Source organism: Tyto alba, unplaced genomic scaffold (genome assembly GCF_018691265.1).
Source record: "Tyto alba isolate M040663 unplaced genomic scaffold, T.alba_DEE_v4.0 Super-Scaffold_1, whole genome shotgun sequence".
In the NCBI taxonomy this organism is placed as follows: domain Eukaryota; kingdom Metazoa; phylum Chordata; class Aves; order Strigiformes; family Tytonidae; genus Tyto; species Tyto alba.
In genome coordinates, this window is record NW_024881261.1 from 15,889,109 (window position 1) to 15,913,175 (window position 24,067).

Here is a 24,067-nt window from a genome sequence, read left to right on the forward strand (position 1 = left end):
GAGTTGATGGAAGAAAACACCCACCTCCTGCCTCCAGCGCTCCCCTGGGCCCAGCCCCAGCTCAGTGTCCCACAGTCCCTGGGGCCTTTGGGTAGCTGTGATTCTCAAGCTTGGTCCACATACCTGATGATGATGAAAGGGGGAAAAGTCCCATAGTTTTTGGCTGATGATTGACCCTGCACGTTCGACCAGCAGCCAGGGTTTCTGCATCCCTGGAGGAGCAACAGGTACTGCCAGGGACTGTCCCCATCTCCCTGCGTGGCTGGTGGGATCTACCAAACCCAGAGGACCACACACCCAAGACCCTGCAGGGCCCAGGTCACCAGGAAGAGCATGAGCTGCTCCAACCATGTCAAGGATTAAACGGTATCAGCGCAGAGACAGGGTATGGGGAACCATTAATTAATTCACTTACTCATTAACTAACTCATAGTGGGATCTTTAATCTTCCAAGCAAAGGCAAAACATTTGCTGTCTGGAAGCTGGACAAATTCAAGCAATAAACAAAGCCCCAAGTTGTGGTGCTCCTAGGCAACATGGCCACCCAAAACCCCTTTAATTAAAAGGGTCTAATTAACCACAGATCAAGAGAGCTGGGAAAGCAGGGGATCCCTTCCCAGGAGCCAGGGCTGGGTGCCTTTTGCAAAGGCAGGCTGCCGCAGAGCAGATGGTGGGAGTTGGGGATGGTGTGTGGTAGAGAGTTGTGCAAGGACACAGGGGTGTCCATCCCTGGGTCAAGCCCCCAACTTGCTGGATACCCCCCACTCCAGCCCTTGACTGCACCCCGGGATGGCAGGGATGGGGGAGCAACCTTAGTGGAGGCTGAGCACCTATGCCATGCCATGCCCTTCCCTGCTATCGCTGTCCCTGGGGGACAGATAACAAGGGAGGAGACGTTTGCTGACCTTCATGGAACCTGCCCCTCTGCTACCCTTACCTGGAGCAGGCACCAATTCACTCAGCTTCACAAAGCCATTAGGAAAAGCAATTAGACAAATTAATGAAAGAAAAGCACCCGTTAAGGGCTATCAAACACCATCTCTGCCCGGGGAAAGGCCAGAAGCCATTCACTTTTAGTTCCTGCAGTCTGGAAACCACAACATGAGCTTGCCCCAGCGCTATCTGTTCCAGGCTTCTGCAGTCCTTGGGTCCCTCCTAGGACAGCCAGGCAAACACCACCCATGCCTCCCTGCAGCCCAAGCATCATCCATGACCTCGGTGACACAGCAGCGATGCTCAGACATAGAGCATGGCCAAGCGCTCAGCCCCTGGGTTTCCCTCCTTGAAATTAGTGATATTAACGGCTCAGCCTGGCCCGCTGCATCAGCCAGGGGATGGCTCATCCTCCCACCCCACAGTCAAGGGACACCCCGAGCACTAAGCAGTGTCACAGGCACCCCATGAGGATGGCAGCACCAGTGGGGCTGGCACCAGCGATGGCAAGACTCACCTTGCAAGGCTGATCCATTCCTGTGGGTTTTTGTTTTTTTTTTTTTTTTTTTTTTTTGTTGTTGTTTTTGTTTTTTAACCTATTTAACAATTTTCTTTGAGCATCTTTCTATATCTGAGACCAATCCATACCTGATTCCCCGCATCAGCTCCTGTGAGTAAGACCCAGCATCTCAGCAGGGCTGAGTAGCCACCACAGGAGGGGACCCAACAACCCATTTTGCACAGACACCAAGCTCATCCAGACCAGAGAGGGACAGATATCATCTTTCTCTCTCAGAAAGCCTCATCCCTTGCTTAAAAACAACAGTCAAGGCTCCATTGCACCATGGGTCCATTCAGCCTGTAATGGGCCTGTCCCCACAGGGTAAGGAGGTGGCATCTACCCATTATACCTGGAATTTGCTGCAAGGAAAACCATGATTTCCACAAGACTCATCTGGGTCCAAGATCTCAGGGCATCCTCCCACTTCCCATGTCTGTTTCCTTGGGGAAGGGCTCACACCAAGGAGCAGCCTCAGCCACATCTTACACTCAACGTTCACCCCTCTCCAACCTGCCTCTCCAGCCCCAGCCCCTCCCTGGAAAGCATCAGGCTCAGTTAGACTAATACAAATTTTTAATGCACATATTAAATAAATATTTCAATCATTTCATATTCAATTTATACACAACCAAAACAAAACAAAAATCCTCAAGGAAACAGAAAAAACAAACAATCAAAAAAGATTGGATGAAAAGTCACCCCTGGTTCTGGCTCCTATCCAGTGTCTTTGTTTGCCCTCCCCACGAAGAATAATTGCTTTAACCCTTTGGAGAGAGTTGCAGTCCCAGAGCAGCATGTGCAGAGCAGGGCTGGCTGGGGATGTTCACTCAAGAGATTTAATGTTTCCTTTGGGGTTTGGTTTGGTTTTGTTTTTTTGTTGTTTTTTGTTTTGTTTTTTTTTTTTTTTTTCTAAATAGAAAATTGGGCTTCTGTAAACACTGACATTTTGAAAGAAAACCTCTCCTTTCCTAGGAGGGCAAGGACGGTGATATTTCTCATCAAAGAACAAACCTGGAAGAGATGGTTGACAGTGAAAGTGCCAACCACAAACTGAATATTATGACAAAACCAGCCCAAAATGGCTCCACAGTAATTTGTAAACTTTTTAATTTTATGGATGAAAACTTCTATCTGATAAAAAAAAAATATAGACAGAAAAAATATATCAATTTTTGGTGAGAAGTTCACATTTTCCACATGAAAAAAAAAAAAAAAAAACACCAAAAAACCCCACAGTTACCAGCCCACTCCACAGCAGCTGTCACCCACTGCCTCACCTTAGTAGTTTAAAACAAACCAAATGCCAAAGATGCTCTCGCAGGTAAGAGGTACCAAGTCAGTTCAGGACTTTTTCTGGGGCATCCATCACCCCCTGTCCCCTCCTGAGAAAAAATAAGTTGGGAATTGTGAAGCCAGCAGCATTTTCGGAAGGGTACAGGCGGCTTCTATCAAACCCCTTGCTCAGCTTAAGAAGTAGGCACATCTGAGGAAGGAAAGCATTCAGTGGTCCTCACCCTGGGTGTCGCAGTCAGCCCACACACATCACCCAGGCTGCAAAACCCACCCAGGAGGCCTCCAACCACCTCTGAAATAAATGCCCCCCCCTTTATTGTGTTCCAACCTCTCCATCTTTTCCAGTAAGCATTAATTCAGTTTGTTTAAGTAGCACATTGCTCCCAGATTTGGATTTCCATTTTTTTTTTTTTTTGCTTGTTTGTTTTAAATGGTGATATGTTCTTTTCTCCTTTCCCCCTATAGCTACAAAAAAAAAAAAAAATTACAAAATAAAGCACGACCCCAAACAGACTAGAACATTTCTAAGTAAAGGGCTCTTTCCCCTTCACTAGTCTTTGAATGTTTCATTTCTTTTAAAGTTGGAGTACAAAAATAGAGCCTCTCTTCTTTTTTTCTCTTTTTGTTTCTTTTTTGTAAAAACCAAACAAACCCCAGAAAATTATCAACAACTAGAGCAGGTAATTTTTTTTTTATCCTCCCCCCTCACTTTTTTTTTTTTTTTTTTTGTTCGTTTGTTTAATACCCATATGGGGAAGTCTCTACATATAGTCCACCAAACTCAGAGGAGAGTCCTCCAGGAGAGGTGCAGGCAGGGCGGGCGGAGGCAGGCACGTCAAGGGCCCGCCCTGGAACTGGAGTTTCTAGTCCTTTTACTCCTCCGGTTGAAGGGGTAGTTGAGGAACTCAAAGCGTCTGTGGGGCTCGGTGGTCTGGTGGCCCTTGGGAAGCCTCTTCATGAAATGTACCTCCCGTTGGTGCTGCCGGGTCTTGGAGCCCTTGCGCGGGCGGCCCTTGCGGGTGAAGGCCATGTACCAGCCCTCATACTTGGCGTTCTGCAGCGCCGTGTAGTTGTTCTCCAGGACGATCTCCGTGAAGACGCAGTCCTTGCCTTTGCCGTTGATCTGAGAAAGGGGCAGAGGGGGAGATTTAAGCAACAGGTGCTTAGCCAGGGGGTGACTTCTCGCTACCCCAAGCTGGACTGGCTGGTGTGGCAGCAGAGTTGTGGTGCTTGTGGGCAGCCAAGGGCTCACTTTTCCCACCTCTTCTCTTACAGGTCAGAATTGCCCCAAATCTGGTTTTCCTTAGAAAGCTGTGGGAAGCCAGCATTGTGGCATGGGCAGACGCTGCTCATTGCAGCTCATGTCCCCAGTGTGATGCCAGCACCGGGCTACAAGCCCCAGTGCAGCTTGTCCCAGCCTTCATTTCCACTGCACCCATAAGGGGATTTTTGCCCGCTCCCATCCTGCCCCCATCTGTGCCAGGAGCTGGATTCGCTCACTGGCATGATCATAAACAAACTCTCCATCTCAGTGGCAATTCACCCACCAATTCTATCCCCCCCTGGGGTCTTTAAGAGGGTCATCGAGGGGCAGGAGAGGTGATGCGGGGTCCATGGGGATGATGCCCACACATGCAGGTGGCAGGAAGTGCAGGGCAGCTGGAGGCAGGATCAGGGAGGGGACCTACATCAGTCAGACCCAGGGAAGGAGCCGCCATGGAAAATCCTCCCAGACAATCATTGTCCCAGTGTTATTTTGCACGTCCAGGCCCTTCCGCCCGCAGGGATGGAGCATCGAGGCTCGGAGGGAGCGTGACTAACTGGCGCGCGGCAGGGCCTGGCCTTGGGGCCAGCCCCATGAAGCATCTTAACATTCCTGGCACTTGTACCATGTAATCGGGGAGAATAGCCCAACAATCTGCCTATTTGTTCTGGGAGATACAAGGAACATGCCCCACACGGCACCCGCCTGCCTCCCTTGCTTCCCCCCCTTCCCTCCCACCACCTGGGCCACAGGATGGCTCATCTTCCTACCATCCCCAAAGGGCTGCACTGGCAGAGCCCCCAGGACCCCCATCCCGCCTCCTCATCCCCACAGATGGGCTCTATATCAGGTAGGAGCTCCTCTCCCAGCAAGCCCCACTCAGCAGCCATAGCGCACCCCTGGCTCTCCCAATGCCCTTGATCCCAGTGCCCTACCTTGCCGACCAGCTTCCCCTTCTTGTTCATGCAGATGTAGAAACCTGTGGCTGCTCCCTTGATGCGCACGCGGCTCCCGAAGGTGTCCGTCTCCACAATGAGTTTGGCTGGGGAGAGCAGCAGGAGGAAAGAGAGGGGGAGGTCAGAGGGGCTCCGGGATGGGGCAGACACAGGGACGGAGACCCCAGCAATGCCTGGCGCTGGGCACTGTAGGCACATGCTGGGCAGGGTGGCAGCTGAGCACCCTAAAATCAAGGCATAAGGTAAAGATCCAGCCTTGGCTCCTCTGCCCTGCCACTGTGTCCCTGCTGTATGACCTTGGTCACATCCCTTTGCCACCCTGCGCTGTGCTGGAGAGGGAGTAGCTTTGCCTTGCCCAGCTCCGTGGGGCTCAGCGGTTCAGGTGCCGCAGAGACATCCCAGAGAGTAGACAGGGTAGTGAGCAGGGCACGCACTGGCCAGTGGAGAGCAAGCCAGCTGCCCTGCAAACTGAGGCAGATCTAGGTGAGCCAGCAGGCAGGGAGCGGGCAGGCACCCTCTGGAAGCGCAGGGCATGCTGCCTGCTGTCCCCAGCCCAGGGGACACTGCTCCGTGTTTCTCTGTCAGGCCAGGGCTGCAGGAAGAGCAGTGACTTTGCAGCTGGCAGGGGAGGCGTGAAGGGTACGGCCACCCTTTTAATGCCTTTCACCTTTGCACAAGTCGAGAGGGCGTATTGATTTGGTCTCAGTTTTTTAATGGAGGCATCGATCGACTTCCGAAGGAGCTATGCAAATCGACGGGTCGATGGGCCGCCTATAAATAGACCTGTCACCTTCCCTCCCTGCCTCCGCCCTGGGAACCTGAGCCCCAAAGCCCATCCATCCCCGGGGAAGGGGGAGGATGAGGACAGGACATCCTTCTCCCCAGCCCTGCAGCTGCTGTCCCCAGAGCCATCTCCTACCCCCAGAGCAAAGCCTGACAGGAATGGTGGCTACCTGTTTGCACCTCTAAAAGACTGTGCCAAACACCCAAGATTTCCTCATGGCACCGAATATCAGCCAGGACTGTCTCATCTCACCACCATCACCTCTTGCCCAGCACCAGCCCCTAGTACTATGGAGCACAATTTGGCAAGGTAATCAGAGCACAGCTCACAGAGCTTCCAAGTCTATAGCCTTGTTATGGGGATAAGCCCACTGATGCCTTATTTCTCCTCTCTGATCTCTGTACAAGGGCTGCTTGGTTCCTCAGGACCGTGGTCCACCCTGGCTTGCACATCTCTGCCTCAGGATGCTCAGCCACCAGCAAGCCCCAGCGAGGGCAACAAAGTGGTTGTGGAGCAGGTGGCTTTGTAGGCGGATGTTTTGAATGGCAGAAGGAGGCTGTGGGCATACGCACAAGCTAAGGCGAGTCTAAATCACACTCTGGACTGGGAGAAAACTGCCACCTTTATGCCTCTGCCATTCCCTGATCCTGCATCCCTTGCATCACAGGCACCACTGAGGTCAGTGGCACCGAGGATGAGGACAGTGAGTGGGCAGTGCTGGCAGCAGCTGAGTTAAACAGTGGAAAAGGCATCCCAAAATTTGCTGGGGCTGACTGATTCAGTGCTACCAGGCAAGCCAGGCTCTACGTGCCTGCAGGCACCCTCTCCCTGCGCTCCCTCCTGCCAACGTCACCCTGCAGCATCTCTTGTCCCCAAACTGCCCTGTGCCCACAGACCCCCGTGATGAATGCACTCAACACCCCCAGCTCCCCCCTTAACTAAACTAGCAGTAATTTGGTACAGGCTCCAAAGTAGTCTGGCTGGACTCAGAACTCAGAAATTTGGGAAGAACCAACCCCAGGCTGCGCCACCCTGGCACCGACACCCAGAACCTGGCACATACCCCACATCCCCAAAACCAGCCATGGGAGCCACAACACTCTGCAAATGAAGCACTGAGACAGTGACCCCCCTATTTATCTATATTGGGAAAAGGGGGGGGAATTGATCTCGGAGGCAGTAAAAGGTTTGAGGAGAATTGATTTTTCTCTGCAAGAGACAGAAAGAGCAGGGAGGTAGGGAGGGAGATAGGGAGGGAGCAGTGAGGCCCCAGTGAGCACAAACCCCCGCTTTAAAGATGCACATCGTTTCTCTTGGAGTCTTTTTTTTTTTTTTTTGCCTTTTTTTTTTTTTTTTTTCTCCTCCTCTTTTTTCCCCCCCTCAAAGGGCAGCTGTGATTTACAGCTGCCGGCCGGGTTTGCCACCCCACACGAGCCTGGCCAGAGCGCTGCTCCAGCCCCGCCAGCCACGGAGGATATGGACAACCTGTCCCTGGGGACCTGGACCCCTGGACCCATGCAGGTGACCTGTGAACCCCACAAGCCCCAGCCCCAACCAGGGGAGGACCCCCGGTGCAGACAAAACCGGCAAGTTGGCAGGGAGCTGCGCCAGCATCCCCGGCCACTCGCGGGGTTTAGTCCAGGCTGCAGCCGGCGGCGGTTTGCTCGGTGGCAGGCACGGCCTGGGAGGGACGAGCCGGGCTGCACCGGCCACCCGCCTTCCCTTAGAATTAAAAAAAGTCAATCAAATATTGACAATTAAGACAGATAATTGAAAACGCTGGACTCGATGTTAAGTCGGCTGTAAAAACGTCAGCGTGGGGAAAGGGGTCATCTGCAAAAATAAATCAACCCCTTTTACACACCCACCCCCAAAAATTAGATTAAAAAAAGCAGAAGGGCAGGCTCAGGGATGGGGGCTCTTTGCTGCAAAAGTGGATTTCTAAATAACATTTTGGGGGAGGGTTTTTTTTTTTTTTTTCCCCTTTTTTTGAGGGGGGGGGAGCTTAACATTTTCAACTCTATTCTTTCACTTAAGTGACAGATTTATCCCAGTAAAATTATGTTTCATGCTCAAACTTTGAAGGGAAAGTGGCTACGTAAATGCTGAAAAAATGCAGCGAGACACACTTGATCCCCCAACTGGACTGCAAAGAGGAGAAAGTATTCAGGAAATGTTAAAAAAGGTGAAAGTAAGAAGCGTTTTAATAGTTCTTCCAGACATGGGGGCCTCCCTAGAGATTCATATAGAACAATCCTGAACCTCTATTTTAACATTTACAGACTTGCAACTCTTTTAAAACTTTACATCTGAAAAACTGCTTGTTCTCTTTCTGGTTTAGATCAGTCTTCATTTTCCTCCTTAGCTCTTCAGATGCTTAACCTTTTTTTATTACATTTTAATAGAGTTTTTCAAGCCACCATGAGTCCCCTCCTTCTGGCCTTATTTAAACCTGGTTGTTATTTAAATATGCACTAACTGCCTTTTAAATCCAGGCATTATAGGTCTAAAACAAGACAGGATTTTTTGCTTGGGAAATTAGCTAAAGCCCTTTCAAGACAGAGCTGCTTTAGGATGGGAATAGTTCATTTGGAAGATTAATGCTGCACGTATGGAATACCATATACATCGAATCTGTGCTTCACTTGAACTGCTAAAGCCCAGCATGAAATTTTGAATCAAATCAAAAGGAAGAAAAAAACAAAACAAAACAAAACAAAAAAAACAACAACAAACACAAACCAAAACCAAAACAGAAAGTGAAGGAAGAAAAGTGTTTCTACTAATCTCCCCAAGCAAGAAAGGGAAATTGCTTCTAATACCAAAGAAAAGCAGTTGTGATTCCTATGTACACCACACACAAATACAGGCACTGCCCTGATCCGGGGGCAGGATGAGGCCTCGCAGTGCCGGGGCTCACTGGCCTTGCTGACCCCTGTGTGGTGTTTGACCAACCCAATGTGTCATTAGTGCAAGCGGTCAAAGTGTTTGGGCTTTGGGTGTCCTCAGCAGGGGGATCGTGCCCTGGAGGGGTAGAGGTTTTGGAGAGGGGGTGCCAGGGTGAATGGCAGAGGGGTCGTGGCATATCACAGGCTCTAGTGCTTCCCAAGTCCTCCTGCTTTGTCTCTGGAGACGTGGAAGCATCTTTGCCCATGGGCCAACTGCCTCACTGACCTTCCACTTGAGATTTGTTTTAAGAAGGGAAAGACAGGGTGTACGTCGGGAAAATGCCACTTCAGACAGTTCTAGTTCAAAGAAGGTTTCTAAACCAGCCGTTCCCTTTCCCTCCCACCTTTTCTTTTTCAACTTTCTATTTCTCCTCAAAAAAAAAAAAAAAAAAGTCTCAGAGATTCCCAGCCCTGCAAAGAACTGGGCTGAAATGACCAGTGTTGCTTGGTATGCCGCAGCCCTGAGCCCTCTGAGTCAGGTGCAAGCCAAGAATGAAAAAGAAAGGAGCAGAGCCCATCCTGCAAACACCGGTCCCCTCCCGCAGCACGGGGAACCTGCCCTCACCTTGAATCACACAGCCACTGATTGCTGACCCCTATGTTCTCCCTTTACAAGCCCCCGCAAGCCGAACGATTGTAATGATTTCTGGCTAACAAACAGGACGGAAATCATCAATCGCTGTGCTGGGCTGCAAATACCTCCCCAGCTCACCCCCCCCCCCCCCGCCCCCATCTCACATCCTTACCGTGCACATCCCCATCCTCTGCCATCGCATTGATTTTCTTGTTGTCCAAGATCTGCACATGTTTCCCACTGGTCCGGCTGTACAGCTGGTAGGTACGGACGAGCCGCCGGCTGAGCTGATCCGTCACCAGGCTCTGCTCCCTCACATGCTGTGTAAAATTAGGTGGGGACTGAACAGTTACCTTTAGGAAATTAAAAAATATACGACACACCATTATAATCTCTACTCCTCAGAGGGATGAATGGGCTGAGCCGAAATCACCGGCCTCCAGCCGGGCTTTATAGGGGGGTTGGGGGGACACAGAGCCTGCACCGCAGTGGTACCCCCTGTGCCAGCAAAGCATCCCCGGGAGAAGGAGCATTAATCTCCAGGATGCAGCAACCAGAGCCCTTTACAGAGCTGTGCCCACTCCAGATATGCCCTAAGCAGAGGGGTGCAGGTGACTAGGGAATGTGACAGGGCTCGGTGACCCCAGAGGCCTTCCCGGGACTTGGTGGGTCTCAGCTGGAACTGGAGTACTTGAGATGGGCATCCAGGCTGGGGGCTGGAGGGAGTCCAGGGGAGGCATGCAGGGTGGCACTGGGTTGCTCCCCTGCGGGGCTGACACATTCGTCCCACACCTTTCTCGCCTCTGCAGGAGCACACCACTTCTCCAGCTGCCCCAGACAAGTACCCCGACTGCTGTCCCAGCTGTTTCAACAGCTGCCTTTCCACTGGGTCCCAGGCTCTTTATTTGCTCCCAAACACCCCGCTTATCAAGCTCTTTAAATACAAAGTCGCCAGAGAAGGTAGGAGCTATGAAGTATAAGAATAATAAGAAAACTGTGCCTCAGTCCAGGTATTTAGTGGCATAATAACCCAAGGCTACTAAAATGCTACCCGTGCAAACACATCCCTCGCCCACAGCCAGCTGTTTGGTGCTGGCAGCAGGGTTGTCCCCAGCCCCGACACACCAAACCCGTTAGCCCCGGAGCCGCAGCTGAGCCCATCCCCTCCAGACCCGACGCTGCTGCTCCTGGGCTTTAAATAATTTTCATGAACAGCCAAACTTGCTCCCCCCTCAGCCCCGGCTCGTGAGTTTGCACAGAAGTCTTTTTTTTCCCCCCTCGTCTCAAATCCCTCTTTTAAGTCTGGAAAGTTTCGCTGCTCCCTGACATTTATAAAGATGTATTCTGAGCAAATGTTAGGAGATAGCTCCTTTCAACATCAGAAGGCTAGAACTACCCCCCGCCACCCCCAAGTCAAATGGGAAGATTTCCTCCCATCTTAAACAACAACAACAGGAAAACCCAATAAAAGCAAAAGCTGCGGCTCTCTCAGAGCTGGCTGCATAGAGATATCTCCCCTTGACAATGTCATCTCTCTCCCTCTGCTTCTGCCTGTGCATGTGTGTTTCCTATAGACGGGTTTTGGATAATGCAGCAGGATTCTCTCCCCGGCTCTGATGAGGGTACCATGTGGAAGAGAGGTCATTAGCCATGCTGCTATTTGGTCTCCATCTCATACTCCAAAATATTACTGCTATGCTTTTATACAACTGCACACTCCCAGTGCTTCGTTCCCTTTGCTTTTCGGCTGGAAACTTGATTTTTTTTTTTTTTCCAAGCTCGCAAGGAAAAAAAAAAAAAAAAAAGGTAACTTAAAGGGCATTTTAAACAAAGCTTTGCGCTTCTGCACCTGTGATCTCAGAGGGAAGGGGGGCTTCACCCCAGTTTGAAGGTGCACCGCTCCCAGCGACGCATGCCTGCTGGTATGCGGGTGTTGCACAAGCTCTGCCCGGGCTGTTTAATCTGTTCATGTCACTTCGGTCTCTGGCAATACAAACCAGCGATGCTGAAGTCTGACAATTTTAAGCTGAATCTAAATCTGCGCTTTTTAGTAAGGTTTTGGTGGGGGCAGGTTTCCCCTTTCTAATTCTGCTTTACTTTTTGGATGAAGCGGTGTAAGGGGAGAAAAAAAACAAACAAACAAACAAACAAACAAACAAAAAAACCAACCAACCAAACAAAAAAAAAAAAAAACGGAGAGGAGGAACGGAGGTGGGGGGAACGGGACCTAAAGCTACTTAAAAATAACCTTGTGCAACTCCTTGAAACCCCGGGTACTGTCTGCCTGCAGCCTGAGTCCTCCGCACCTTATTTTGCAGCCCGGGGGGCTCCCCCCTCGACCTCAGCTTTTTACAGCCGGGCGACTTTTGTCTCCTGGGTTTTAAACTGTTTCTCCTCCCTCCCTCCTTCCCGAGCCCGGGGCGCTCGGCGGCGGCTGCGGGGCAGCCCCCCGCCATCCCCGAGGGGCGAACAAAGCCGGGTGGCCAAGCGGGCACTTACCTGGGCTTGCAGGCAGAGGACGAACAAGTGCATTAACCTGGGAGGGGGGAGAAAGAAAGCAGGAGAGAGGTGTGAACCGGGGGCGGGGGGCTGCTGCGGGCCCGGGGCGGGAGGGCCGGGGCTGCCGGTACTCACACGTAGCTGAAGAGCGAGGAGCAGGGGTCCATCGCGGCGCCGGTGCGGGGCCGGGAGCCCGGGGCCCGGCTGCGGCGGGGAGCGCCGGGGGGGGCGCGGCGCTGCCTTCGGCTCCTCGCCTCCTCTCGCCCTGCCGACGCGTCCTCGCCCCGAGGAAAGGAGGGCACAAGCGGCTACAGAGGGGAAAGGCCCCCGCCCGCCCGCCCGCCCGCCCGCCCGCCCAGCCCCCGGGGCGCACGGCCGGCGGCCCCCCGCCACGGGGCACCCCCGCCCCGCTCCGCGGCCCCGCTGCCGCCCCGGGAGGCGGCGAACCCGGCCCGCAGCCCCGACGGCGGGGGCGGGGGCGGCCGGGGGGGGCGGAGGAGGGGGGGGGGGGGGGTATACCCGCCGGCTCAGAGGGAAGCCCGGTCGGACCGCCGCCCCCCGCTCCCCTCCCCAGCCCGGCGGTACCTGCCGAGGCGGGGGGGACGGCGGGCCAGGTATCGGCGAGCTCGGGGCTGGCGCTAAGGGCCAGGCTCCGTGACCAGCCGCCGGCGGGACGCCCTCCCCGCCCCCTGCCTCAGTTTCCCCATCTGTAAAAGGGGGGCTTAGGGGTTGGGAGGAAAGGGGCGTCGGGACCGCGATTTCCCCGCTGGGATCTCGCCGCTCCGCGGGCGCGTTGTGGATTGGGAGCGGGCGGGCGAGCCCTCCCGGGACGTGCCAGACATTAAAAGGATTACCGGGGGGGTGGGGGGGGCCGGAGTTTCGGGAGGGAGCGAGGCTGAGCAAATATCGCAGCCGGGGTGGGGAGTGAGTGGGGAGTGAGTGGGGAGTGAGTGGGGAGTGAGTGGGGAGTGAGTGGGGAGTGAGTGGGGAGTGAGTGGGGAGTGAGTGGGGAGTGAGTGGGGAGTGAGTGGGGAGTGAGTGGGGAGTGAGTGGGGACCCCCCCCCTTCCCTCCTCTCCCCGAGCATCCCCGCCGGGCGCTTACCTGGTGGGGCGGGCAGGCGCCCCTCAGGGCCGGGGGTGCGGGGCCATTGGGGCCGGGCGGCAGCGGCGGGACGGGGCTCAGCCCCGCAGCCCGGGCAGGGCCGCCGAGGGCTGCATTGTTCCGGCGAGCCCCGGCGCTCCCGGCCCCGCCACCTGTTGCGCACCGGGGCGGGGGCTGCGGCGGGGCTGCGGCGGGCGGCCCCCGGGGCCGGTACCTGGCCGGGGCCGGGGCCGGCGCCGCCTGCTCGGCGCTGAGTGACAGCTGCTAATTTGCCGGCCGTGCCCCGCTGCCGGTCCCCGCGCTCCCCGCGCCCTCCTTTATCTTATCAGAGCCCATAATTACAATTGCTATTTTGTTTCCTCGAATCAGCAATCAGCGCTATCTGCCGCCGCTGGAGAGGCAGCTCCTGTCAGCCGGGCTCTGAGTGACAGAGCGGCGGGGCTGCACCACCGCACACGCACACACGCGCGATCCCGGCCCGCCTGCACACGCACGCAGCCCTGTGCAGCCCTCCTGCGCGCACACCCTCGCATGCACACGCAGCTTGCACACGCGTGCAGCCCCGCTCCTTCCCACCCCACACCCCTCACACGCACAGCCCCCCCCCCCCCCCCACGCACACGCGGCCCCGCACACACGCACGCTGTGCACCCCCTGCACAGACACACGCAGCCCTTTGCACGCTCCCCTTTGCTCACCCCTACCCGAAAACTACACCCTCGCACACATAGGCACCCACTAGCTGCACTCCCAGGGCATTTCTCTCTCACACACACACACTGACATCCAGCTAGTGTTGTTTCCCCCTTGCTCAGACACCCAGTAACCCCAGACACACGTGCCCTCGCACCTCTTCCTATTGCACACTCAGCATTTCACCCCAAAACGCTGCTTCCAGTCACCTCCAGAAGTGGATCTCCCAGGGGTGCCAGAGGTCTCACCTGGTCTCGCCCAGCATCGCCACTGCTGGGGGGGTGCTGCAGGTGGGCAGGGGAGCCTGGGCACTGCCCCGTCCCCCACAGGGCTCAAGGAGAAAACCCAGGATGCTCCTGCATCCGTATCGTCACAGCTAGCACAGCACAGGGCAGGCAGCTGCCTTATTCTGGCTGAAATTTCTCACAAGATCAGCCTCTTGTGCATTTTCCTTCCCCTTTTCTTGGTGCAAAAGGCTGGAGAGATGTTTCTGATGAATTTTCCTAATGTAGAAATAAGTCTTAGGCCAAGCCTGCATTTAACTGGAAGACTTTAGGAGCACGACAGGAACAGGCAGGATGGATACTGAAGGTACTCAGCTGGAGCAGGAGTGGGTTTCCACAGGCAACACACACTCATGCACTCAGCTCATCGGTCCAGTACACAGGAGATAAACCCTCTGTGTTGAGCTGCGTAAACATCTGATGTGCCATGGCATGGGTGAGGCGGCTCCCCGTATCCACCTCTCTGGGTTACCTAAGGAGAACCTGGCAAAACCAGAGCAGGCAGCAGTAGATATTCTCAACGCTCTAAATTCAGACAATCCTCACTTTTCTATACATAAAAAATGAAAGGGATTTAGGCACTGTCTATTTCCCAGATGCTGCTCTTGCTCACCAGCAGCCACCCCTGCTTTACCTCCGGTGAGTGCAGGGTCAGGCCATGCCTTACCCCGCACACCGTGTTCAGCAGCACCATGTCCAGAACAGCCCAGGCTGCCTTAAATGGGGAGATTTATGGTGTCCCGTACGGGGTCAGAGGCAGCCGTGAGCTGACAGCCCCGCGTGCCCCCTGCCCTCAGCAAACAGGCTCAAGTGCCAGTCATGGCTGTAAAATCAAGCCGGTGCGGGATTACCCAGGGGTGGCCACACTTTGCCTGACAGCGGATGACAGACGATGCTCCTGCCAGCCATCCTTGAGCCTGCAGCCAAAGCCTCCACAGCCCCCATCCTACCTTTGGGCAGGGGAAAGACACAAGCGGGTTGGTGACAGCAGCTGGGGACAAGCAACACCACAACTGCTGGGCTCATCCCACTTCTGCAGCTGCCCCAACTCATGGCCATGATCTGCTCCTTCCAGGGAAGCCAGGTGCCTACACAGAGACATTTGTGTCTTTCCCTTGGTGCTTCCCAGGCCATCATGGGGTCACCCATGTTTGCATCAAGAATCACTCACACACACCCCCCATTTGCTTTTTTAAGTAAAAAACAAACCTTTTTGGAAAGACTCTCTCCTGTGCAAGGCAGCACAAGGGAAATCAGCCTGCCTGTCAGCTCCTTTGCAGGCCATCTGATCTAAGCCCCCTGGTCCACAGGGTGAGGGTCCCCTCCATCCCTAGGCACTGAGGCTAAATGGCTTGTCTGGCTCTCCTGCAGAGCAGAGAAACCCCAGCCCGGCGCTGCTGAAACCAGCTCAGCCTCAGGCCAAGCTGCTACAGAGTTGGTGGAAGAAATCCCTTCCTGGCAGAAAGACTTTGGGACCTGCTGTGCCCCCAGCGCTCCAGGCAGCCATCAGGCTGCAATCCCTGGAGGAGGCCACCAGCATGGTCCCATCAGGTTCCGTGCTGGTGTCCCACTGCTCCATCACCCTGACCTGCGGAACCGGGACCATGTTTAGGCTGGGCATGCACAGGAAGGTGTTTTCCTCAGAGAATAGCTCCCGTATTTTATGTTCTTCAGGGATGTTAAACACTACAGATGAAGCATCAAACACCAGAGGTGTGAGCTGCAGCCCTCTCACACATTTTTCCATAAAGCTGAGGGTGCCCAGGCACAGCTGCAGGGCTGCAACACCAAGAAGCAGGAGCTGAGAGAGGAACCAGGACACAGAGATGGCTGACCCAGCCTGACTCAGGTCCAGGCTTGCTCCCAGACATTCCCCACCTCTGTCTCCCCTTTGCACCCCACGAAGAGCCTCTTGGCAGCTGGGAACCACGGGGGAAACTCCTGGAGCAGCCTAGGCCACAGTCTGGCAGTGAGCAGACTGGGAGACGATTTGAGGAGATGGAGGGGGCAGCAGGTGAGGGACTGTGAGACCCTGGGAGGGGGCTGCCTCTGCTACTGTACAATAGAGACTGTAGAGAGCATGGGGGGCTGCTGTGGGGGTCTCTCCCCATTCCCCCTGTGATCCTCAGCTCTGCATCCCCACACCCAGGGCCACCCCAGCACTGTCCCTGCTCTCTCCCAGGATGTCCCTTTGCACACCTGCCAGACACAGCCAGGTTCCAGCTCCAGCTTCCAGCCTGCTTCTCCTAGGGCATCATCCCTCTCTGGCCTGGTCCAGGTCAGAAGTGATCCACAAACACCTCTCTCCTCCTGCAAAACGAGGGACAGCAGAGCAAGCTCCTGCTCCCCAGAAGAGGTCAAAGCCAGCAAAGTGTAGCTGTTACCAGCTCCTTCCTCAGCATCAGACTAAACACACCCCCACACACACTATTGTCACTTATTTCAGAGAGACAGAGCCAAGAAAAGCAACATCAGCCATGACTTTGCGGGAAACCAGTCCAAACTGGGGTGGGTGGAGACAAGGACCGCTAGCAAACTGGGAGTTCATATCACAAGAAGAGGCTGGGAGAATCTGGGGTGAGGAGAAGTTGGCAAAAAACGGAGAGGAGGTTTGACTTGAACATCTCTTTACCAAGGGAAACTACCAGGTGGAGTAGCAGCCAGGACATTGCTGCCACTCACAGAGAAGGGCCAACAGGCACAGTCCCCCGCTCCTGCCAGGCCAGGGACATAGGCAGGACCACAGCGCTAATCCCGACCGATGGAGGAGAGCAGCACCTGCAACGGCACACTGCAACACTGAGCTGGCCAGAGGGCGCGGAGACCTCCTCTCTGCAGGCACAGGGGGCTTGAAGAGTCAGCAGAGCAGTTGCCTTTGAAAGGGGACACACAGTGTGAGCAGCAGGGTGGCTGGCATGGGGCTGAGGGCTAGGCAAAGGCTGGGGCACACAAAGACAAGGACACTGGAGCACAGGCAGCACGGCTCTGCACCCGACACCTCCCTCCCCTCCAACACCATATGATGGAGAGCCAAAATGCATGAAAACCAGGATCCTGTAACACTTTACAGCTGTGCCTGGAGGATGCTTGGCCATAAACCAGCTTTTGCCACCACAAAATAAACACATGGAGGCTTCCCAGCGGAGCCAGAGGGATGCTAGCCCTCTCCACCCTCACCCTTCCCAGCCCCAGCCCCACAGCCCAGCACCCCCAGCCCTGCCCGCTGATCCTTCGCAAAGGGACTGCAGCATTAATGGGGCGTTTCAGAGGCAACAGCAGCTCCTCCATGGCTGAGCAGTGCTGAGCAGCCTGGGGCGATCCCACCGCTCGCCATTAACCTGCCCCCCCTCCCCGAAGGGAAGGAACCTGGCCAAACCCCACCGGGATGTGTTACATGGGAATGACCTTGTCTTCGCTACCCACAGCGCCAAGGCAGCCCCCGGGGCAAACGAGGAGTGGGGAGGGGAGACACAGCCCGTTCACAATTAATTCTCTTCTCTATTCAATTACTAGCAGCAGGGTTGAGGCATGTTTCATGGGTGGTGGGAACACCAGGCCAGGAGACTACCCCTGTGTTCTGGTTGTATCCCCCTGGAGCTGTGTCCACCCCTGTGCGGGACCAACCTGGGCGACGTGGTCCCGTTAGGTCCCTCTTCATCAGTCTGCTCTCACAGCTTTATTTCAGGGAACTGAGCTCCCTCTCCCACCCTCATAACCTCCTGTCCAGAATCTTTCTAGAAAGCTTTGCTTCCATAATTTCAGGCTGTGCTCCTGGAAGTGCTGGTGTCAATAGTGGCTCCATCATCCTCCAGTGGGCCACATGCTGACTTCCAGGCAGTGATGCTCCTGAGGATCAGAGGAGTCAAAGCTTCCCATCTTCCCATGCTTCCCAAGCTTCATATGCTTCCCATCCAGGCTGGGGCATTTGGAGGAGAGCTCACCACCCACATCAGTAGGGCTGCCAGAATTGCAGGGGTGGCCTTGGCGGGCTCAGCACATGGCAGCTTCACTCCTGGTCCCCAGGCAGAGCAGGTCATCCAGGGCAGTCCATGGACGCACAGAAGGATTTTCATTGGGGTTAAGCATTCACCTCATGCCTACATTGGGTTCTGATGAGGCCAGTGCTATTTTCATCTCTGGCATCCACACCCAGTGCGTGGTGGGGGGCTCAGAGGTGAGCCAGGCACATGGGTAAAGGTTTGGCAGAGCTGAGCGAGGCCAGGAGCCTTGTGGAGGGGGTACTGAAGGGGAGACGCACTCCCAGGCCACATCCATCTGCAAGGAGAAAGAACTGGGATGGGTCTGCAGCCACCCAGCTCGGTAGGAGGTCCACACAGTGTCCCACAGCTGGGCTTGAGCTAGGCCAGCCAGAAACAGACTGAAGGCTCCCCACGAGGACCATTCATGTGGAAGCAGCTCAGGGAGAAGGCGGCACCTTCAGCCCTGCATGATTTAAACCCAGGGTTGAGCATTTTTGTGCAAATCTGCTCTGCATCTAGTGGGGGGGTCAGCAAACAAGCAGTCTGACCCAGAATGGCCATGACATATGTGCATGGATAACGGTTGATACACATGAACATGTGTGGCTGAGGATGTGTGTGCTCATGGCATTTAGGCAGCTCGACTTGATTCCTGACCCTGCTGCACGGACCAAACAGTGCCTCTGGGACCCAGTCCCAAGACATTCTTGGCTGGCACAACTTCCCCAGCGTTGTAGCCCCAGCCCAAGAAGCAGCACCCTCCTCGGGGTCTCCAGCCACATACCATCAGGCAGGGCTGGGAAGGGGGTCAAAGCCAGTCTGGGTGGGAGGGGGCTCTACTGGCCACCCAGGAAGGTGGGAGCCGTCACTCAATGCCAGGGGTCACTGTCCTCTCTGGGAGACAGGCTCAGAGGCTCCATCAGGGCCACGAGAAGCTGAGACAGAGATGCAAAATGCTGGGCCTTTTGCTGCCCAGCTCCAGCCTCAGCTCCCAGACAGCTGTGCAAGGCAATTTAGCTTTGGTTTGGGTTCTCTCAGGAAGAGGACTCCTGCGCCCTGCCTGTGGGGGGGGTTAAGCCTAAAACTAACAGCAATGGCTGGAGGCAGGGGGGGGCTGTCCATCGGCTGTAACTCTACCTTCGTTTGTTTGCTTACAGCATCCACCCAAAATGCCCGTGTGTGTCTCTGGGCCCCTGTGTCAGTGGCAGCTGAACTGCTGACCCCAGGAGTTTGCAAAACACCAGGGTTATGGCCCCTTTGACATCCCAGCCCAGCAGAGCTGCAGCTCGTCCTGACCCTGGCCCCGGGGAGCCAGCCCCTGGGACACCCCACACAGCCCTGCAAGAAATGGGAGAGGGCGGGAGGGCCAGCGAGAGCGAACCCCAAAGAAGTGATGAACTGGGCACACTCCCCATGGCATCTGCTGCTCCCCCAGCTTGGCCATAGCCCCTCACTTTCCTGGCCAGCCCTATGGACCTGCCCCAAGCCCCGCTGTTAGCTGTTATCCAAGCCCAGGCCTCCAGCTCCTGTCAGCCCTACAGCCCCCAGCCCATGCTGGCACTGAGGCTGGCACAAGATCCATGCCCCTCTCCAGCTCCCCTGCCCAGGGCCATGTCTGGTCTCTGTGCCACCCTGCCCACCTCTATGTTTTGGGAAGGCAGGGAATGTAGTCCCAGGCAAAATCACAGTTAGAGCCTGGAGACAGCCTGTAACTGGTTTCTCCCAGGCGCTGGCTGTGGTAGTGGCCTTCACACCATCCCGGAGTGTGGCCATGGCATGCACAAGATGTCCAAGGTCCCATCGTTGTGCAGACACTGTCTCCAGGGTGTGCAGGGATAGGTCACGGCTGTAGGGAGTCAGCACCCAGGGAGTTCAGATGAGGTTTGAGACCTCTCCAATGACCCTGTTCCCACTTTTCCCCCAGGACCCCAGATCCCATCTCCACCACTAAACCATGCTGGTTTTCCCCCTGAGCTGAGCACCAGGAGGTATAGCAGGGCAGACCCGCCACAGACAAGATCCCTGTCCCCTGTTGTCTCTTTATCCTCTGCTCTGCCCATCAGCAACAACCTTCCTTATCCAGCCCCAAAAACCTCAGGCACTGCAGCTCAGGGGTCTCCACCCCTCTGAGAGCCTGGTGGGGGAGCAGGGACTTGTGGCATCAAGGGAGTATAGGGTGTCCCACAGCCCCTATGCAGAACCATCACCAGTAAGGACACCATGGAGGCCAAATCCAGCCTAAGACTCTGCCACCAACCAGTGTGGTTGGGAACAGGGGACTGAGAGGTCCCTGCTCTGCCTGCGGCAAAGTGCCTCCCTGGGAGGATCCCTCCGGCAGATCCTAGATCCCCTTGGGACACAGCTGAGCTGCTCTGGGCAGACAGTCCCCCCAGCTGCCACCGGGCCTGGCAGGGACTCGTGGCCAGCAGTGACAGTCCTGCCAGTGTCAGGGACAGCCCAGCCCAGGGTGATTAGATTCACGCCTCGGAGGGGTCGAAGGCCAGGACACCTGTGACCTCGGGGTATCTCGGCTGCGGCTGTTGAGCACGGAGCTGCTAATGCTTCCCTGACGCGAGGCGAGGCAGGCTGTGCTGGGGATGCGGGAGGGGATGGTGAGGGATGGCTGCGATGGAGCTTCACCCAGGCCCTCTTGCATGGGGCTCTCCACCCCAGCCCAACCACGCTCAATTTTAGCACCTGCTTTATGAGTTTAAACCCAACTCATGGCACAACCCCAGCTCTGGCATCACCCCGTGCTCCTCCAGTACTTTCTCCTGTGTCCCCATTGCAGACCATAATGCCATAGCTGTCGCAGCAGCAGCACCTTCATGGAAACAACCCCTTCTTCTATTCTAGGCAGCACTGTGGAGCTGGGGACACGTGTCCCCACGGCAAGCAGACACACTGTGCAGCAGTCGCAGCCTATGAACGCCTGGAGCAGAGCCTGGCTGTAAGCGACCTCCTGTGCCGGGATGTGCAACCTGGACCAGCCGTGGTAAATCAGCCACTGGCACTCGCTGTGGAGTCAAGATCCGGAGGAGCCTCTTCTCCTCCTGCAGATCAGTTGGTGGGGTGAACATCCACATATCCAGGCTCCCAGCCAGCTCGAGGCACACTAAGGAGGACCCAGCACATGACCAAGCACCAGGGAGCAGGAGACGACCCCAGGAATGAGTTTCAGCTTCTCCAGCAGACAGGGCTGTTCCCACACGGCGCATCTACAGCATTATCCCTCTGCAAGGCGTGTTGACAGGAAGAGGATGGGAATTACGAGCAGCCTGGCCCTTCCAGATCCTGCTGCTTCCTCTCTCAGTTGAAGTGTGTCCCCGGCTCAGCTCTGACAGGGCCAGGCCTGTGTGTTAGGGTGCTGGTGGCTCTCTGAGGAGATAGCAGAGGTACCTGTGACCACTGCTCGGCAGGACAGAACAGGGATAGCACAGCAGAGGACAGGACACTCATCACACCCACTAACAGAGTGATCCTGACTGGGGGTGGCTCTGCCGGTCCTTTTCCTGGCTCCTGTTGGCACCATGCGCCCCACAGCTCTCTGCCCCACCTCGCAGAGCTGCCGCACCCTGGGATAATGGGGCATGCTGCATCTCCAGGGGTGTCCCACTACCTTCCTCCATAGCCCAGGCAGCCAGGCCTCAGAGAAAAGCAGTATTACCCCAGTTCAGTGTGGGAACCAGCAACAGAAAGCTCATGAAGCAGGGGACCAGCCCCACCTACAGCACGGTTACAGCTGTGCCTCTCAGCTGCCCTGGGGCTGAGTTCTCAGCTACAGAGAGTTGAAACCCAGCAAGAAAACCGTTGGGGCAGGACCAGCTGGGGTATCATAAGGAAAACCACTGCTTGGCCACGCTCAGAAGAGCAGCACCCCATCCTGCTCCTCCATCCCTGAAAAAGCAACTCAGACCTGACTTCTGAAACCAGAGCATCCTCCGGGAGCCGCCAGCCCGGCCCAGCCACCCGGCTGGAGGCAGGCAGCCAAGTCCCAGCCCAGTGAGGCTGCAACTGCCCTGCAGCGGGCAGGCCAAGCCTCTCGCCTGGCACAGCGGGCTGGTTCAGGAGGGCTGTGGAGAGCGTGGAAGCGTGGGTGCATAGCCATGGTGCTCATGCCTGGTGACCTCCACATCGAGCTGTGCTACAGCCACATTTCCCTGCTGCCTGGCTCAGTCAGGGTCAGAGTTCCCTGGTGCTGCAGAAGCCAGGAGGGATCCATCCCCAGCGATGTCAGCATGCAGTGCCCTGAAGCGCAACAGAGAAGAGGGATGCTCAGAGCCAACCACCTCCCAGAGTGACCCCAGAGCCATCACCTGGGTTGGGGCCTCATTTGGATCCCTGGGTACCACCACCCCAGGGGAGAACAGCAGGCTTCGCACCCTTACATATATCTCCAGCATGGGGAGCTGTATGTACATAGACACACAACTTCATTTTCCCCCTCACCCTATGCAAAACAAGGCATCCCTCACATCAGGAGCCCCACGCTTCACTCCCCACACACAGGGAACCTCCTGCCCCCCACCCCCCCCCACCCCTGAGCACCCCCCAGCCCGGCCATGCCCCAGCTCACCTGCTCTTAGACAGCCCTGTTTGTTTGCCCAAGGTATTTGCAGCCGGGGGCACCTGCTTTGATACCATCAGCTCGGCGAAGGAAGCTGCTCACCTAGCGTGACCCCTGTAATCCCATCCTTCCCCATTAAGCACTGTGTGTGAGCGCATCCCCCCTCCCAGCCTCCTGCCATCTCAGCATTTATCTCCCTCTCCCCGATCTGAGCACATCAAGGTTGTGACATTGCTGGGGAGGGGGGAACAAACCTCCCCAAGTCACTTAGAAACGGGCCTGGTGGTGCCAACACCGCCATCCCCTCCATTGCCCCCTCTGGGGTTGGGGTGTTGCCTCTTCCCCGGGATCGCCCTCCAGCAGTGCTGGGGACCAGGCAGCACTCATGGCAAGGCCTTGGGCTGGGCTAGGCAAGCTTGGTCTCCTCAAGCCTCCTGCCACCAGCACCATGTCCCCCATGGTGCCACCTTTTCCCCCTGATAGGACTGTCCCTCCTGCCACAGCCCCTTGTCCCAGCTACCTAGACAGCCCTAAGGAAACTAGTACCCCTCCTACCTTTTAAGAGGCAAAATGCTCCTTCTCATCAGCCAGCATTGCCTCTCCCACGCCATGTGAAGCAGCTGTACCACCCTGCCAGGGCCGAGCTGTGCCCACTCCCTCTCCTCATCACCCTCCACCGGGCTCTGAGCCAGACACCTCCCCCAGCCCACCCTTTCCAGGAGCACCCTGTTAAAAATCATCTACTGGCTCTTATCTCCCCCGAGCCAAACAGCTCCTCTGTGGAGAGCAACCAGGACTGAGGCCCAGCAGATAAATTAGCCCCGACCTCTTCTGCGCGCACACAGCCAGGGAGACCTGCGAGGTCCTGTGTGTGCCGGCCCTTGCAGGGGGCTGGGCACCATCCTGGCACCCGCGCAGCCCCAGTTCCTTTCACCGCCCGGAGCTCCCCTCCCGCACCATCAGAACAAGGCACCGCCGTGCTGTGCCGCACCAGCACCTCTCAAACGCACATCCAGCCCTCGGGGAGGATGCTCCCACCCCTCTTCCCTCGGCAAGGCTGCCCGATTGCCCCAGGGCAATGAGATCTGGTGAGGCCATCTCCCAGTGCGCGTGGGCGTGGGCGCAGACCGCCAGCCCCCAGCACCCTACTGCTCCGGGATGGCAGGAGGAACGATGCTCCCCCGGGGGCGCGGGCTCTCCCTGCAGGTTCAGAGCCAAGCAGGCTGGGCAGGGGGAGCGGGGGGGGGTAGGGGGGGGGAGCGAGGCCGGGAGGGGGGGGACCGCGCCCGCTCCCCCCGCTCCCCCCGCGCTCCCCGCCTGCCACCTAGTGGTCCCCGCGCCGGGACCCGCCGCCTCCCGCCACACCGGCAGGTACCGGGACCTCCCCGCCGCCTCTCCCAGCCCCCCCGGCACACCCCCCCCGCACCCCGTGCTGCTGCGGGGTGCCATGCACCAGCCAAGGGGGTTCGTCTCCCCCCAGGCCGCCTCTCCTCTGTCCGCTGGTGCCTCCCCGGCAGGCACCGTCCCATGCTATGGGGTTGGGATGCCAAGTCCTTTCCCTTTTGCTGCAAGGGGCATCAAAACCTCCCCGTGCCGGTCAAGAGCTGTTTGGGGCCAAGAAGGAAAC

The 24,067-nt window shown here is 56.3% G+C and overlaps 1 protein-coding gene across 2 annotated transcripts; it reads right to left on the minus strand.

Annotated features, from left to right (window-relative positions):
- Nucleotides 1-3,554: 3,554 nt before the first annotated feature.
- Nucleotides 3,555-12,088, minus strand: FGF8 (fibroblast growth factor 8). Of its 2 annotated transcripts, none has more exons than XM_042789506.1 (5): nucleotides 11,949-12,088; nucleotides 11,814-11,850; nucleotides 9,487-9,634; nucleotides 4,988-5,094; nucleotides 3,555-3,911 (listed from the first exon to the last, which is right to left on the minus strand). In XM_042789506.1, exons 1-5 carry the CDS (start codon nucleotides 11,978-11,980, stop codon nucleotides 3,624-3,626), a joined length of 612 nt encoding a protein of 203 aa, XP_042645440.1. In that variant the 5' UTR covers nucleotides 11,981-12,088; the 3' UTR covers nucleotides 3,555-3,623. The 2 variants fall into 2 exon arrangements, with proteins under 2 accessions (XP_042645440.1, XP_042645439.1); XM_042789505.1 differs by having other exon boundaries at nucleotides 9,487-9,667.
- Between the last annotated feature and the right edge of the window lie 11,979 nt (nucleotides 12,089-24,067).